The 18,671-nt window shown below is 31.8% G+C and overlaps 3 protein-coding genes across 4 annotated transcripts; 1 reads left to right on the forward strand and 2 right to left on the reverse strand.

Annotated features, from left to right (window-relative positions):
- Positions 1–2,193: 2,193 nt before the first annotated feature.
- On the reverse strand, positions 2,194–3,288 carry LOC141693061 (LOB domain-containing protein 16). Its single transcript, XM_074498059.1, has 2 exons — positions 2,892–3,288; positions 2,194–2,666 (listed from the first exon to the last, which is right to left on the reverse strand). The coding sequence occupies exons 1-2, from the start codon at positions 3,174–3,176 to the stop codon at positions 2,301–2,303; spliced, it is 651 nt and encodes a 216-aa protein (XP_074354160.1). The 5' UTR covers positions 3,177–3,288; the 3' UTR covers positions 2,194–2,300.
- Positions 3,289–5,984: 2,696 nt separating this feature from the next.
- On the reverse strand, positions 5,985–10,489 carry LOC141693982 (deoxyhypusine hydroxylase). Its single transcript, XM_074499184.1, has 7 exons — positions 10,226–10,489; positions 7,543–7,676; positions 7,232–7,464; positions 6,944–7,082; positions 6,606–6,732; positions 6,347–6,465; positions 5,985–6,257 (listed from the first exon to the last, which is right to left on the reverse strand). The coding sequence occupies exons 1-7, from the start codon at positions 10,386–10,388 to the stop codon at positions 6,219–6,221; spliced, it is 954 nt and encodes a 317-aa protein (XP_074355285.1). The 5' UTR covers positions 10,389–10,489; the 3' UTR covers positions 5,985–6,218.
- A 600-nt stretch (positions 10,490–11,089) lies between these two features.
- LOC141693092 (uncharacterized) lies at positions 11,090–15,154 on the forward strand. 2 transcript variants are annotated; one of them, XM_074498095.1, is made up of 5 exons: positions 11,090–11,221; positions 11,305–11,362; positions 13,908–14,075; positions 14,287–14,387; positions 14,784–15,154. In XM_074498095.1, the coding sequence occupies exons 3-5, from the start codon at positions 13,915–13,917 to the stop codon at positions 14,840–14,842; spliced, it is 321 nt and encodes a 106-aa protein (XP_074354196.1). In that variant the 5' UTR covers positions 11,090–11,221; positions 11,305–11,362; positions 13,908–13,914; the 3' UTR covers positions 14,843–15,154. The 2 variants fall into 2 exon arrangements, with proteins under 2 accessions (XP_074354196.1, XP_074354197.1); XM_074498096.1 differs by lacking the exons at positions 11,090–11,221; positions 11,305–11,362 and having other exon boundaries at positions 12,677–14,075.
- The last annotated feature ends 3,517 nt before the right edge of the window (positions 15,155–18,671 follow it).

An 18,671-nucleotide genomic window follows, 5' to 3' on the forward strand; every position in this document is an offset into this window, starting at 1 on the left:
TTTCTTTTAATAATTACAAATATGTCCCGTGGTTAGTTTTTAACTCACATTTAACTCATAGTAATATTTTTAAATTATAAAAATAAATATTTGTCTAGTATCTATGACCGGAATATCCGTATAATATATCCCAAATTAAAGAGTCGCTTTATCATAATGTCCTTTTTCTTTCAATAATTACAAATATGTCTCGTGGTTAGTTTTTAACTCATATTTAACTCATCTTAATATTTTTAAATTATAGAAATAAATATTTGTCTAGTATCTATGACCGGCTGAAATCACTTTCCCAATTCTTTACATCAAATGTGTTCTTTTGGAGAAAAAAAATACAAATATTATGCATCACCTAAAATCACTTCCCCAATTTTTACATTAAATGTGTTTTTTTTGAAAAAAAATACAAATATGTTATATCTTTGATTTGATGATAATAGTAAAAAAAATAAATTATATTTGTAACGTTCACAGACTAACTTTGATAAAAAGACATTTATATAGTCTTATCTGGTGACTTTCTTTCTACAAGAGTATATGGAAGTTGAAATCTTTTAAAAACATAGACTTTTTCTTTTTCACCAATAAAAATTAAACTATAATAATATAACTAAGAAAAATAGATACTTAATTGGGTAGAAAAATTGATATGGTTTTGTCATCTGTTAGCAAGATAATTAATGTATCATACACATTGCACAACAATAATCGAAGGTTATATATGTCATTGAAATTATAAAATTGTAAAGTTAAGCATAGTTAATCTAAAATTTTATAAAAATCTAAAAATGAGATATATTTGTAAATATAATTATAAATGGTATATATTCATAAATCAGGTTTTGAATTGGGACATAATAGTAAAAAACCCTTAATATTTTACTTTTGTTTCTTGTTCTTGCTTATGTCGAATGTTCGTAATCGTACAGTCCGAGTATGTATTGAACGAGTTTTCTAATGTGTGCCCAAGAGCACATAATAAGTACTAGCTCCCATGAATTTGGTACATTTTGATTGGTCCTCTAATCATAAATATTGATGGACCCCTGTATTTACAACAATTCCACCAATCAAAATGCATCAAACTCATGGGAGTTAGTGCTTATTGTGCATTAGAAAGACAGTATATTGAACAACAAATCTAGCTCATAACTGAAAACTAGTTTGTATCATGACCGACTTTCCTAATCAAGCTAAATAAAATCGGGGTCTTGGTTTGCCTTGTAGTGAACTTGGCTAGTACTGGCTCCAGAATTATGAACTCGAACGTTTTAGGGTTTCTAACAGGGCAAAATCATGTCGTCTTCTGTTAGATCGGTACTCTAGCATTCATATGTGCAGATGCTTTGCATGTGATTGTTTGTTTGAACTACGTATAGATACGCACTAAACTTCTAAATCAGTCAAGGCTCGAGCTTAATTCGTTAGTTCGATGTGCTCATGCTCTTTGTTTTCGCGTGTCTTGTAATTTTATTCAACCTGACGTTTTCGATTTCCAGAAATTCAGCAAAATTATTGAAGTATTCTCTACATTCTCCACCTATTTGTTCTTCCACAATACTTCTTCTTCATTTCAAAACCCTTCAAATCGGTTTCACATTCTCTACATTATAAATATTTAGATTTCTGACGATTGAATGTACGTACGAGAGCTGTATCTATCGACAATTGCTGTCAAAAGAATCGCCATTTGCATAGTTTTTAAATTAAGATTTTCATCTTGCACGTAAAGGCAGTTACGGGGCCAAGCTTGTATTTTAAACTGAATATTTATTTATGCATTAATTTTTCAGAGAAACGACAATAGAGAGTTCAAACTTTTCAATCACACGGATTGTAACTAAGAATTAAAAAAAAAGAGAGGAAGTAGATATGAACTCAATTATATGTACAAGTATATTTTATGTTATCGTGTCTGCCTAAGAACCCTGACATGTACTAAATTATCCAGCTTCCAAAGCAAATCCAAGAAGATCTAAAATCCAAGAATTTCATTGCGCAAATGTCAAATGTTTCGTCTCTATTGTTGTTCACGAGGTACAGTTCAAATTTATGCCAAATAAATTATTGCAGTGGTCGACCTCTTGTCTCTGGTAGATTAACTATTCGACTCTGAAAAAAATATTTATTTACTGGGAGAGATGATTTTGCACAATCTCAAGTTCAAACTAGTTAACAAATATATTCAACGCAAAGTAAAACTGCCTCATTTAGCTTATAACATAGTAAAAATACTAGTTTTGACATACTTAAGTTTCCATCTATACATAAATTACCATTATCGCTTATTAAAGGAGATACAATTAGTTATTCATCATTCTACTAGCTAGTTCTTGAAGCTCACCCAACTGATCAATATGAGATCCAGATGGTCTCTTCCTACCATAATTACTTGGATTTTGTAATGATATTAGTTGATCATGCCTGTTTTGTATGTCTTCCAAGCTCATCACACCTTCTTTGTTGTCATGATAATGATTTATCGACTCCGGTGAGCTCTGTGGTGACACGTAATTATTGTTCATGAAATTGTACCCCGGGTAAGAAATCGAGGTTCCGGTCATGTAATTCCCTGCTTGCCACAGATTTTCTTCATGATTTCTTGATTCCATTAAGCCTTGTGCCATCTGAGATTTCACTTGCATCACTTGTGATTGTAAGCTTGCCACCTACACATTCATACATAATGTACAATATTATTTAGATAAAATTTAATTCTGTTACATAATCCATGATCATCATCAACACTAACAAGAATTATAACAAGGCAATATACAAATATGCTCGATAGCATAAATACGCAGATCTTACCTCTACTCTAAAGCAGTTTGTAAGGACAGTTTTTGTGAAAGAAAAAACAAATAAACGTGTGTATAATATGGAAGGGATTTTACCTGTTGTTGCAAGGCATAAATATGAGAAACACAACCATAAACAGGATCTTTAATCCTAGCTTGAGCCTCATAAGCAATCGTAACAACCGCTTCGCAACGATCAGCAACCGGAATGCTGCACAACAGTTTGGAAACATTGCTAGCACCAAACACTTTATGAATAGCAGCAAATCTGGCAGGACCTTGTTCAGAAGTGAAATAAGGTGCAAAAATACAATCGGTGGCACATTTTCTTCTGAGAAACTTACATGCACCACAAGGAGAACTAGTCCCTGATGTTGCCATGTAAATAATAAGTGTGTGTATATTAAAATGAGCACACGAGGGGACTAGGAAATGGAATCAAGAAGTGGGCAGGGCAGGGCAGGTGTTTTAGGACAGAAATGGTGGGGGTTTATAAAGGGAGTTATAAGGAGGGGGACATAGTAGGTCTCTATGTAGGGTAAAATTGTGACAATTATTAATGGTTATGTATCATAATTGTACTAGTTTTATTTTTATATTGTGTTCGATAAAGTATATGCTTATTTGACTTTAATATTTCAATTTCCAATAATACTCCATATTCTACTGTTTGGGATGCAAAATGTGAAATACTTAAAAAAATTGGTTTTCAAAATATACTTTCTAACATCTTTTAATATTACCTAAATTTTAATTGATATTATAGCACTTCTCGCAATATATCATTAATTAATAGTGGCATTGATATAACATTAGTTATATGCAATTTTTTGAATCCAATTTCGTGTTACTAGCGATACTCAATTTATATATGAACCTTAGAAATTTTTAATAGGACATTATTAAAATAATTTAAATTTTATACCAATACGTGATCAACGGTATATAAATTCATTATTTTGCATTTATTAAAAAAATTCAAAGTAAAGCATAGTGAAAATAAAATAAAATAATATTCCGCCGAACGAACGCTGCACTTTGGAAATTGGAGCTAGCTGGCTAAGTATGTTATTTTCAATATTTATCGCATACGCGTCACTAACTACTTTGAGACGCAAATTACAATTTTAAAATTATATTATTTCTACTTGTGATTTGGCTATTTGTATTTTTGCAGTATTAAAAAATGGCACTGAACCTCCATAATTCAATGGATTAGAGACAAAAGAACAGAGAAAAGGCTTGTACTTACAAGTTAACTTTAATAATTTAACAAGTCACTTCCCTTAAGTAAGTGGGTGCCACTAAACAATTAAAAGTATGTTAATTTAAAAATAACTTAATCTATCAATCAAATTATTTTGAGTTTTGCAAGTACAAGTCTTCAAATAAGTAACACAATATGAAAAATTATTATATTAACTCAGTCACAAATTATCCGTTCAATTTAACTTTTAAACGTATTTTAAGGTGCATCAGATGCCTAATTTCGCTAAAAAAATTTGATTTTTTTTTAAGAATAAAAATTTGTATCTTAAATTTTGTTTAAAAAAAATAATTTTTTTAAAAATTTACGGAATTATACAATCAATCACCTTAAATTACGCAAAAAAATTAAACTAGATAAATAAAAAGTATGAAGGGAGTATTAAATAGGTTGTCTTCCCTCGGGAAATTGAGCTTCTGAAATCAAATAAATGCTTTTAAAATATTTGAGTTAATTAAAAAATTAGTTATGAACACCTCATAAAGTTTGAATGCCAATTCAGTTATGGTGAGTAGATGGAAACGAATCATTGAGGTTGAGACTTGTGACAATGCCAATCCTCGTGTAAAATGTTTTATTTATTTTGATAAGACAAATTATACTTTAACTGAAAGTTGAGTTTGATACTTGTGAACTTGACTTTTATTCATAATACTCCAATACATCCCACCTCACTTCTTCTTTCCCCTTCAACTTTTGCATGTTGACATGATATCCCCAGCTGTTTTTCGAAATTCTGTTCAAAATCGACCAAAGTCTGTTTTAACAAATGACAAAGTTACACATTCATCCTTTGTTCATAAAGAACACGACAATGGCAATAGGTCGTTTCCAGGAAGGTCATATATAGTTCACACAACTCTGTAGGACCTTCGGAGAAGGTCTTGATCTCCTGCATCAGATCTTCCCGTATTTTTCAAGTCACTTGTAACAGACACATATTACATATATAATCAATTTAGGCATATTGTGCGACTCGTGGTGTGTGCGTGTAATTAATTAGCAAAAAAAATTAGGCATATTGTGCGACTCGTGGTGTGTGCGTGTAATTAATTAGCAAAAAAAATTAGGCATATAAGACCGAAACTGAAAAAGTTAAACTGCTTCTCCTATTAACTTCATCCATAATCATTACCCTGCTCAAAACCAACAAGTCCAGATACATCAAAACAGACAGAAGTTGAATAACCAATCAAAACATGAAACGAAATCTTTTAAAGAATCAAATTTCTAGCAAAAGAAACTGCCTGTGACAATTGACAGAGAAATAAAACACATTATTCTCCAATCAACACAGTATCTGACACAGCATTTCTATTAATTTTTACTATGGTTCAAAAACTTTATCATATAACAAGATTCCTTAATCATTGGAATATTATCAACTACCCCAATTTATCTAGCACTCCATAAGGGCACTAACAGGTAACAGCAAAATGTATACCTAAGTACACTTCGTGAAATCTAAATATTGTACCTTCAAATATGTCCTGTCCAAACAAGATCCTGATAATAACGTAACAATCTCATTAGAAACTGAAAGCTATAAAAGCAGGTATCATCACATCCTCAAGTAAACATTGATACAGACAATACTAACTTACAAGTAACATCACATGAGCAAACACCTGAACAAAGAGTTCTGATGTACCCTAAACTTTTTCAATCTAACTAAATGACATGACATCGACCCCAGCCCCCGGCCTTTGCTGAAAGCAATAACAATCAATTAAAATTAGGTAAAGATATCTAGTGACCTGCATACTCTTTCATGTGTATAACTGAATTAAGATCATAAAAGCTCTGCAATACTGAGACTGATCAACAAACTATTTCCAAAACTCTTACACAATTTTAAACAATCCAGCATAAAAGACTTGTGTATGTAAACATTTTGTGATAAAAAAAAAGGAATTTATGGGGATAGTTGAAGCCAATTTTCTCTTTTCAATATCAACCATTATTTGTATGTGACGTTAAGTCGTTAAATTATATTCTAAACAACAACAAGAACAAGATATGATTAGACCAATGAATGGTCAGAGGCAGAAATATTGTGCACCAATCAGTACAACATCCCTTGATAGAATGACAGGTTGAAGAACCATAAAAACCAGCTAACCAAATTATAATCAGGCTTGCAGTACTTGAGGTAATCAGGCTTGCAGTACTTGAGGTGTCTGCATGAAGAGATACTGCACAAAAAAAAGAAGCGACCTCTTAGAATTTTGTTATCTCGTACCAAAATGCCCAATAGTAGAAGGTCGTCTATCTCTAAAATTACCTCAAACGTCTTCCCGGCCTTTTCAAATTCCAACATGCTGAGAGCCACTTCACAGCTCTGTGAAACAATAGGCTCTGGATCTTTTACAAATTCCTCCAAAAGAGCTACACATTGGTCATCTATGAAAATAACAAGAATATGTTAGAAAAAACTTCATATTGAAGTCTTTAGTAAAAGAAGTTTAGTATGCTAAAGAATTGGATAATGGGTCATTTGGTTTTAGCAGGAAAAATATACTATATAGTACTGCATTGTAAACCTGCTATAGAACCAAGAGCTTCAGCTGCTTCATGTCTAACCATCGGATGCTCATGAACATCCTTAAGTACGCTGGAAAGCGCATCGGTAGCAATTTTACTTTGTAATTGGCCCAAGACGTAAGCAACCTGCAAAGTACGGAATTAAAACAAACTACCCAAACAACTGCCTTCAGAGTACATACTTTCTGAGAGTTGCATAATAGAATATCCAATTTACTATATTTACAGTTCAAGATTTCAATCTAATCACTACGAGTGGTCTAAGTGTACTCAGCATCAGCAATCAAACTATTTTTTTGGCAAGGGTAAAACCGTTGAATCAGAGTCAGTAAGAGACCTCATGTCGAAGAAGAGCACTATTTGCACCTAAAGCTTTGACGATAGCAGAAATGGCTTCATCTCCACCATGATTTCGAAGCCCGAAAAGAGCTGAATAACGCTCATACATTTTTTTGTCTTCATTTAAAAGAACTTCCCTAAACCAATTACAGTTCAGCAACTCATTAAGAAAATCCTATAAAGAGGCATATTGTCTTCATTTATATGAAATTCTCTAAAACCAATTACAATTCTGTAACAAGTCAAGAAAAGTTCACAAGGAAGCATACTGCTTACCCAAACTAACCTTAATTGATGTACAGAAGAACCAGAAGAAGGAGCAGCTGGGTCAACAGAGAGAAAAGGTGATGCTCCAATTGTGGATGAATCAGTACTTTCACCATCGTCCGGAAGTTCTTCGATCCGACTTAGAGCCAATTCACATGTCTCTCTGACTTCTTGAGCTGGATCGTTAACCAAACTGTTCTTCAGAAGTGGGATGTTACTCCGCAAACCAATAGCACCGAGAGCTTCAGCAGCCTATAAATCCATAACATAGGATGTCAAACAAAATTCTTAGATTTTAAATGCCATTAACACGATGCAAATTTCAATTACCTCATGGCGTGTAATAGGATGTAATGACATATCATTGAGAACATTTTCCAAAGCAGGGATAGCTTCAACATCTTGCATTTGCCCCAGGGCAAATGCAGCCTCATGAGCCAGTAGATTTGAAGAATTCCTTGTTGCTGCAAGAATAGTAGTAACAACACTCACTATCCGCATTTTTCTGAACTTTTAAATATTCAAATTTCTTGGAAGTTGGTATTACAAGAAAAAAGAATAACATAATTATAGGCATCTGTACGACTATAATGCAACAATTTAAAAAAAAGAATAACATAATTGTAGGCATATGTACGACTTTTGCTAGACTGACCAACCCACAAAAAGACATACCAAACAACAGCAGGTCGTTGTACTAAACCATAATGTACCACCTGTCTTATAGGTGTTAGTATTCAATTAATACCAAGAAAAAATTTCTGAAATTGGCAAACAAAGTAATCGCCTGTAAAACACGATGAGATTATGTATCTTTCATGACCTCTGATGTTTAGACCAATTCAAACTGAATATCAGCCAAACATACTCAGTAAGTCAGTATATCCGGCTCCTAGAGCAGTGTCTGGTGACTTCAAACTAATGCAAACCATTATTCTTATTTCTTATAAATATATATGCCAAGAGAACTATCTAGAGAGAGTTTTACACAATTTAGGCAATCCTTTTAATGCATTCGAATTCTACAGCAATTTATTGCAATGTCAACATCTATACGTAACCCTATAAAACTTCTTTTCCTATTTAAATTATTTTAATTTATGGTATGTTTATTGGTAAAACTAATAAGAAGCTTGTAGATAATCGTCGAATTACATTCTTTCCTATGACTTGTAAATAAATATGTTATTAGATTTCAAATCAAACTCTTAATTTTTTAGATATACAGTAACTCTAAAATATTAATATTGCTACATCTATTCACTTAATTTGATAAGACTTAAAATCGAACTCAATCTAAAAGTATTTCCAAAAACAAGCTCAGATAAAAAAATTATTATGGTCATACTGCTTATTATGGTCATACTGCTTATTATGGTCATACTGCTCTAAAAACTATTTCACTTAAATACTAAAAATTAAAATAGTAGGCTCCTATTCTTTTGCTTTATTTGCAACTCCTTTCACTTAGTACCTCTACGTGATTGTCTGATGGTGTTTGTTCTATGTCCGTTGGTGTTGCTGGCTTTTCTAAGGATGAAAGTTTTAAAAATGGGAAAGAAGTTGACCAGACTAAGCCTGAGACAGTCACATTGCTTGCTGAGAGAGTGACACTTTGACGGTCAATAGTCACTAAGCCATGTTGACCAGTGTGCCTTTCAAATTTTACATTGTAATTTAACTTTTTTCCTCCTGGACATGTAATGGATAGGCAGAATGTAGGTTGGTATGATAATATGCAGTGTATATGATAATATGCAACTGAAATCTCCATGTAGGAGATGGGAGCCCCTCGGTTCCACGTGGCTCCACCTTTGTGCAAAGCCATGTTGAAAGAATAATTTGGGAAGGCAGGAAGTAGGGTTTAGGCCTTAGCGATTGGTTTGGCTAGAACTAATTGATTTTTATCGGTAAAAGGCGTTACAGTGTTTATAAGTGACGAGTGAAGACTGAAGATATATGCAGTGTTTACACAATTGTAGGTTTAATACACTCCACAAACTTGTGTCTTTAAATTACCCAGAAGCAGATTCGTAATCGGACTGTACAAACTCTAGAAGTAGGATGGTTGAACCGGCCTTTTTTAAAGAAAGATGATTCATGTGTCCGCACCCACAAATTAGATGGTCAAATAGTTAATGCACCTAAATTTTTTAATTATAGCCATACTGCTATATACTGTATTCATCTCCTGCAGAAAACTGGTTCACTTGATACTAAAATAGTAGGTCCGTATATATATTTTTGTCCAATCCACACATTTCGCTTTATAATATTTCAAATAATATTATAACTGCAGTATACATATAGCACCATTACAATTTATAGATGCAGGCAATTTGAAAATATATCTGCAAATCCACTACATATATACTGTAAACAATTCAGTGTGCAACACTTAGTTACTTACTTTACTAATACATCAAGAAGATTACTTTTACACTTGAAACTATTGCATATTATTCATTCTCAACAGCCAAACAGGATAAAAGACGTCTAACTAAGAGTCCAATACAGCCTTCGCTGAAACAAACCCTCGAAATGAAATACCAAACAATAGAAGGTCATCGTACTAAAATACATTGTACTAGCTCTATGTTATACATCTCAGTATCAAATTAAGGTCAATTAGAAATAAACATGCGGGCAAATAGTAAATTGGCTCCAACTGACTTCTATATTCATAAAGGTCCAAACTGAGTGCAAACTGGTATTGTCTTTAGTTATTAACATTACATATTTACATATACACATGCATAAACCAAAGGAAAATTAAAAAAAAAAATTCAAAGACAGTTAAATCTCTGTTGTATATAAGGGCATTCTTATAAACACAATTAATTTCAACAATCAAATCCAACAATTAAAAACATAAAAACAAATCAAGATTCACAAAGCAACACACACACACACATAACTCAAAACATAAGCAACCCACAAAGCAAAATCAACTTAAAAATAAAGGGCATATACATGTACATATATACATACAACATAAAGAAAAAGAAGAGACCTTGAATAAGGGCGTTTCTGGGTAAAGGGCCTTTAAGATTTCTAAGAGAAAAAAGAGCTCTAAAACGCTCAGAAATAGGTTGATTTTCATCCAACAGTCTCTCACAAAGCAATTTCTCCATCTCTGTTGATACTTTGAAGCTTGAATTATCCAAAAAATCCATCTTTTTTCAAGAATTGTGAGTATAGAAGAAACCCAATTTGTATTAACAGTGCATTCCTCTTGATCCCAAATGGTCACAATCACAACACAAACTAGCTTAGGGTTCAGGATTTAATTATTAGTGATTTATTTAAAAAATATTAGAAAATTTATAAGATTATTTATTTGTGAGAAATTACCAAAAATATTAATTTTTTTAATTTTTTTTGTGATTTTATTATTTTTTGATTTTTTTTGTAAATATACGGAATCAACTAAAATTAAGTAGACATGTGTTTAGAGAAATTGAGTTTTTTTTGGCTGCATGAAAATTTGTTGAATATTGCATCTAATTGAATTAAGTTGCAAAAAATCGTATTTTTGCAAAAAAAATAATTTGAAAAATAGTATTTTTGCAAATACAAAGATAAATTTGCAATTTTTTTTAAATGATAGTATTTTTGCAATAATGATTTTAGCCTTCATTATTTTAAAAAAACCTTTATTTTTTTAGGATAACTAGCAACTATTTTTAAAAGCGTTTTAATTTAATTTTCTTGAATTGAAAGATTATAAAGCAATTTATTATATTATTAATAGCCCAACATGGGACAAGCTGAGATTAAAAATTCTGAGATATTTTATTCACGAAAAATCGTGAGACATTTTATTTTACAATAAAAGACAACTTTGTCCCCTTTTAGAGTGTATCGTGACTCTTGAGCTTCCTAACATACCTGAAGTGAACACAGCCTTCACCTATAAAGCGATGTATACCACGTTGCACAATCCTCGCAGTAACACTCCCTGCACAGGCGGCTCATATCGTGATTTTATGTTCATAATTCAGCAAAGGTGGGGTGGATGATTAATATGCGTAGCATAGCTTGATTTATCTTCGTGGTTTGAGAAATAAAAATTTGGAATCCATGTTTTAGGTGACATATGTTTATCGTATATGTATGGCTGAACAATTGAATTCCGCAATTTTCCCAGGTGATCTCAACCATTTTTTCTTCTTGTATCCTTCATTTATCTATATAATTGCGTGGTATTTGTGAATTGCAGGATTTTTTGTATTTAGGGCTTCCTGAATTAACTTGAACTTGAGTCTTTACTTGATGGTAAACTATTGTCTTGGCGAAATGATATTCAATTAAGAATGATTTGTAACTTGATTTTTTGGCTGTAGAGAACATCTGGAAGGACAAAATATTGTGGAAAAATAAGAGGGAAAAAGGCTACCAACATGGTTTTTATGTGTGTGTATATGTATACATGGCAAATCGCGTGCGCGCGCAGAGAGAGAGAGTTAATATGTTATTTAAATAAGTTTTAGGTTGTTGAGTATAGTTTGCCAAATTATTCTCGCTTCTTCACCTCAATTTATGTTAGATATATGCATATATGTATCTAAATTGGAATAACCTCATTTGCTAATTCATTTACATAAGTTCTCTATATGTTTGTATATGTATTTGTCTATGTTGTCGAAGACTTTGATTTGTAGGATGTGAGGATTGCTTAATTTATGGTAAATTGGTGTTGTATTATGTGAGGATATGTATTGTTACATTTTAAAATCATTGGTTTCTTATCATGTGTTGTTTAGGCCAATTGTCCCCTCATTTATGTTTATCTTTTCAATTAAATCTGCATCAATTATTGTTTTGCAATATCACAACAGAGACCCAGTAAAACACATATCTTATAAATTTTCTTGTGCCTAGGAAATAAGTGAGACCATAGGATTGCACTTAAAGTTGAACTTTTTTGAAATGTACTCGGAGATAGGAAAAAGCCTAATGTATTGTGTACTATAAAGTAAGCAACTTTATGCTTCCGTCCGACATTTAACCCAATCTGCATCCATGATAATGTCGGTATTATACGGATTACCTTTCCTTATTTCCTTGGTGTTTTCCTTGGTGTGATGCGTGGGCAGATATTCTGTTCAGTGATCAAGGCTCTAGCCTCTTTATTTTTTTCCTATTTATGTAGATTTTATTGCATGGTCAGGTCAATGTCTGTTTCTTCTCCTTAAAACATGTATGATTGGAGCAAATTTTAACTACAGGAAAGCGAAAATCATCAATATTATTCTATGATCCTTACTGCCTAATAGGGATCCTAATTTATTCTTAAAACTTTAAATCAACTAATAAAAATTAAATTTTAATTAAACATTTCTCAAAGCAAGTTTTTTATATTCTAGGTTTTTAAGAGTACTGATTATTAATTAAATTCATAAAACCTGAATTTTAAAATTATTACCTAACTTAAGGGTTTGAGAGTTTTGATGTATATTCCGTATGATATCAAGTAAATAGATGTATTATAATACAACATATTTTAATTAAGTTACATATTTTAAAAAGTTATTACATTAATTAAGAGTACTGCAGCTTATCAAGGTATTAGTGTGAGGTCTGTGAAAGCGAGGTGTTGTAGTGTAATATCAAAGAGCTTGTGTATTCGAATTAGTGACTTTCATATTTATAGGGCTGAGATAGTTAACATAATTGTGTAATTAATACTTTGTGTGTAGACATTTACGAGGGCTGTTATCTTTGCAAAATTGTATAATCTCAGCGCCTAAATGCTTTCTTATTTGTTATTTATATAACTGCAAGTTAATACTCCAATAAAATCTATTCAAACGAGACTCGGTGTGATCGTTAATATTAGAACCTGCAGATCTCTTAATCCGCCAGTTGGTTAACCCGAACCTTAGTGGAAAGGCTCAAAGGAATGCTTGAAGTTACTATAGAAAACTATATCTCTTAATTACAAGGTTTGTTTAGATTAAATAGCAATAAAAACATTTAAAGTCTCTAATTGAAAATGGCCTTTAGAGTATTCTACAAGAACTTGATCTGTTTAGATGTCAAATTGAACACCTTCAACGGGTCAGATAATATATTTAGGAAGATTGATGTAATAGATTAAGAAATTTCAGGGAAGAATGAAAATATAGGAAGATACAGACATGTCTACAAAATGAGCATTGTGATGATGATTAGATAAAGCCACTCATCTTACACTTTTTGAATACTCATCTTAATAAGATCATGTGACTTTGACAGTCGAGCTTAAAAATTAGGCTTTAGATGTTGAAATGAAGGATAACACTAAGGATTTTTTAAATGTAAATACAAAAAATCAAGGCAATAAATGTATGTGGTGGAGAGGGTTTCTGTTTTCACTTACTCGGAGGTCGGAACTATATTATAATATTGAACTCTCATGCATGAGGTTAAAGTGAAGCACCGCACTTGTCCCCTAATGCTTGAATTACACAAATTATATCTTTGTTATATTATTGCTAAATTAAGAGTTAGTCGAATTTATTGATTGTGTGGATGTTAGATTAAATATTAAAGGTTCTAATTTTTTTTCTCACATGTAGTAGGGTGTGTGTATTTGATGATAGAAATAATATTGTATGGTAGTTGATCTTTCTAGAGTATTGGTTACAATGTTTAGTCGGCGTGTTTATTTCTTTCTTATGCATAACTAATCACACATCTCTATCATTCAGCTCTGGTATGGTAATTTTGGCAGGGAAATTCGTGAAGGTGCCTAAACCCATAGTTTGTTGTTTAATGGAGCAAGCCCGGAATAAAGGCAGTCGGGCCCAGACTATTGCTCACCAAAGATGCCCTGGAGAGGCAGAGAATGTCGAAGCAGAGAATAATGATTCACGCAGGTAATTTCACAGTATCTCTCTCTTTTATGCGTCATATTTTCAACTATAATTGTCTTATTATTTGAAGTAAAGCTTTGCCTATTCATAGACATCTAAATGAACTAGATGTAATGATGATTCTAATTTAAATTCTCTCTTGCTTTGAGAAGTTTACTAATTGCATGTATCCATAAATAATGTTAATTAATATAGTGGTTCTTTTTCTTGTCAGAAGAGGCACAGTCCCCATGAGGTCTACACTGCTGATATTGCATCTGACACCACCGACGGTCAAGGGTTTAAAATCTCTGGATGATGGATCAGGTGTTAAAGGTATATAATTTTATGTACACATGCTCCAATATGTAATCATAATTACATTCTACTACACTAAATTCCTGACCAAATAAAAACCATTTCACCCTTTTGCTGGTGAAAAAAGGTGGTCTCCATGATCAAGGATATACCAAATATGTGATAATATGATTAAAAATATCCAAAAACTATTAGAAATGGTAAGTCAAAAAAGACAATTGAAGGCTATTTAACCTTACTATAACAGTATATGTATTTTATTGTAAATTTGTGAAAATTGAACTATCAAACCTTCTCAATTATGAATTATAGCTTATTTATTGATTAAAAAATGTAAGCTTACAATTTCATACAGTATTTTCACTTTCTGTTATTATGCATTAGATTAACCTTATTTTTACAATTTTTGACCAGTTAGAAGAACTTATCTATGCACGGCCCGCCATGATCGAACTTCCCATAAACATTTCTAATATCATGTACTCCATAGATCAATACCAACTCCAATTTTGTTAGAAGCTAAAAGGAGCTTTGGAGCTCTTTAGCCAAATGTCACGACTCGGCTTGTAAGAGGACGCTTTTGCTGATAAAAGTTGGCTAGACTAAAATCTGCAATCTTTGGCATTTCATGTTTTCCATCAACAAATTATATCTTTTTTTATTCCTATGTAAGATTCTTCTCTTATGGATGTGCCGGAGACCTTATAGAAACATAAGGCACTTTACCTGCATTGCTAGAAATGGCCCGTGCCTCGCACGGTTTATTATGCTAGTTAAATTATATATCCATGAACTATTGATATTTTATTGTCTAGGTCACTAAACGGGTCACTTATTTTTTGAAATTTCTGATATAAGTCATTTCCTTAATAAGAATTAGGGGTTCTTGATGTTCATATGGATCAAAGCAATTATGAATATGTCAATGACATCCAAATTTAAAATTCAAGTAGTTAAATTGAAGTTTAAATCTTCAGCAAAAAAAAAAATTTGAAGTTTAAATCAACAGCAACACTCATATGACACCAATTTTCACAAACTAAGTCCAATTCAAAATTTATGTCCACTAAATTCGATCAAGAACCCAAAATTTAGGGTTTAATTTAGGATTTTCTGAACTGAACCTAGTTTAGGAAAATTAGTGTCATATGAGTGTTGCTGATGATTCAAATTTCAATTTGGCTAATTGAATTTTAAATTTATATATTATTAACACCTTCAAATTTTTTTTGATTTGTATGAACACGAAGAACACTAGTTTTGTGATTTTAATGACGTTAGAATCTTTTTGACGGAAGGACTCAAGTCAAAAAACGGAAAATTTAAGTGACTTGAAATACAGAATCTTTAGTTTAAATACGGAATCTTTAGTTTAAGGACCTAAATAATAAAACGCTAATAGTTCAAGGACCCATAATTTAATTTTTCCCAAAAAAGTTTGGGGATGAAACTAATGCATGTTAAAAGATTCCGAATTCATCTTTTACAGCATCTTTAAAAACTAATTACATCACTTTTAAATCTAAAAGAAATATTAACTCTTTCCACTTCCTGCGATTTATTCGCGATGATACTTGTTATATTCATTTCTTATGCAAAAAATTTAGGTGTGATGCATGTTAAAAGAATGAAAAGTCTTATACTTTCAACACTCATTTTTGGTCTAGAAACTCCAAAAAATAATATGAATATTTTTATACAACCTCTTATTGCCAACTTAAAAGAGTTGGGGGAGGGAGGGATAGAAACCTTTGATGCATTTATTGGTCACAATTTTAGGTTACGTTCTGGTATCATGTGGATCATAAGCGATTTTCTCGGATATGCAATGTTATCTGAATGGAACACAACGGTAAATTCGGTTATCCAATTTATGAGACTTCTTCCATGTATTTAAATCATATTAAACAAATGTGTTACATGAACCATAAAATTTTTTGGATCCCAAGCACAAGTGGCGGTTCAATAAAGAGATTCAATGGTGAAATTAAAATAAAGCGAGCCCTAAAATTTTAAATGAAACATATACAAGGAATTGTTATCAGGCTACATTAATCAGTTTAGGGGAAAACAAGGGAAAAAAATATAAGATTGATATTGGAGTCACAATATACTTCGGCATAACCTTCGGCATAAGAAGAATTAAATATTTTTTGAATTATCATATTGGAGTCACAATTTACTTCGGCATAACCTTGATCTTATGCCCATCGAGAAAAATATATGTGATAGTATAATTGGTACATTGTTAAATATTGCGCGCGAGTCAAAATACCATGTCAATACGTATGAATTACAAGATCTCGGCATTATGAAGAATCATCATGCTATTAAATCAAGTGACGAGAGATATGTTGATATTTTTGTTGCCATTTTTGATATGAAAAATAAGGAGAAAAATATATCATGCACAGTGCTGAAAAATGATATACTACCACATGGCTGTGCATCGAACATTAGTTATTATGTGCACACAACGGTGAAAAAAGTAGCGGGTTATAAGAGCCATGATGCTCATTTTTTGTTGCACTATTTTTATAATTTACCGTGAAAAAATTCTTGAAACCTGAGGTCGCGGTCTCATTTATTAGATTAGGTGCATTTTTAAGAAATATTTGGGGCAAAAACCATCGAATCTTGAGTGATATTTTCTAGGATTCAACAAGAAATTTAATTTTTTTTGTAATTTTGAAATAATTTTTTCACAAGCCTTTTTCGACATTATGGTGCACTTGCTAGTTCATTTATGTAGAGAAGTATAGTTGGGTGGACCAGTACATGTACGTTATATGTTGCCAATTTGGAGATATCTTAATAAAGTGAAGTTGTATGCTCGCAACAAAAACAATCATGAGGGCTCCATCGCTGAGGGTTATTTGGAAGACGAGAGCTTAACATTTTGTTCATTATTCTTGAATGGTGATGGGGGCATAAAAGATAATAAGTTTTTGTGGCAAACTTGAAAACTGTGCACAAAAAGCATAATATCATATTTGTACAAGAAGAAACAAAGATGAAACAGCTATTCACTTAAAATATTTTGAATTGAAAGTGTAATATCCCAGATTTTTAATTATTATTATTTTTATTCCTTGAATATGTTATGTGCTTTTCTGATGTAAAAGGAATAAAATGGTGGATATTTTATTCCCGTTTGATGAGTTCGTATCGTTAAATGACTCAATATGCTTATTGTTAAATGGTTTTAGTTCTGTTGGTTTCTGAATATATTTACTTAAAGGTATTATTTTCAAAATGCTTATTTTAAAAGCTGATCGTTTTATCGATAGCGGTAAAAACGAGGGTATATTTTCCCATCTTGAGGATCGAATGGACATTTTACTCGCTTCAATATTTTATCTGTGTCCAAAATATTATTCAATATTTTACCTGTGTTCACCTAGGTATGGGGTGGGGTTTAAAAATATTAAAAATAATATTTTACAGCTATTTTCTTACGTGTTAAATGAATTATTATTTGTTTAATATTATTTAAAATGTGTTTAGCCATGATTTAACATGCGGTAGATTTGTATGTGGTCCTGTAAGGACAAGAGTAGTTTTACGATACTCGTTACGTGTTTAAAATGCATTTGTATGAAATTACCCGCAATACGGACGCGTGTCAAAGTGTGTTTTTTTCGAGGTACTTGTTTTATCTCGTTTTGTGTGCATTTATATACATTATATGTGTTCTCGGGGTTTTCTGTTAATTTAGGAAATATTTCGGTTTTCCAAAAATCAACGGATCGGCCTGACCAGGACCTCAAAACCCGCAAATTTCGTACTTTTACTCTTGTAAAATTTAAAGATCATTCGAATGTCCGCATTTTCGTATTTTTGGAATATTCATAATTTTCGAAAAATTTTAGTATATAATTTGTATTTATATAAAAATATTATTTATAAGAATATTCCCGGTGGTTTATTATTGCGGGCTAGGTATTTTAAATTATGAGAACAAAGAGGTATGGTATTGTATTTATCGGGATTAATTTACGGGTATAAATAAACCTTGTAGTTATCTGTACATTATATATAAAAAAAATCAAACTACTATCAGATAAATATTAAAATTTGCTCTCGTTTATGTGATAAATCCTTAGAACTTAGTTTCAAAGATCGATCCATAGCAGGAGATTTACCTAGTAGTTTTTGGCATTCTTAGTACCGGATTGAAGTCTGTAGGAAGACGAATCTTTTGACACCAAAATCACAATATAAGGTCGAGTATTTTACTCCTACCATGTTCGTCAGAATCGACGGATTTGGGACTTCATTATTCACTAATTTTCGATTGAA

The sequence above is a fragment of the Apium graveolens genome, chromosome 10 (assembly GCF_009905375.1).
Source record: "Apium graveolens cultivar Ventura chromosome 10, ASM990537v1, whole genome shotgun sequence".
In the NCBI taxonomy this organism is placed as follows: Eukaryota; Viridiplantae; Streptophyta; class Magnoliopsida; order Apiales; family Apiaceae; genus Apium; species Apium graveolens.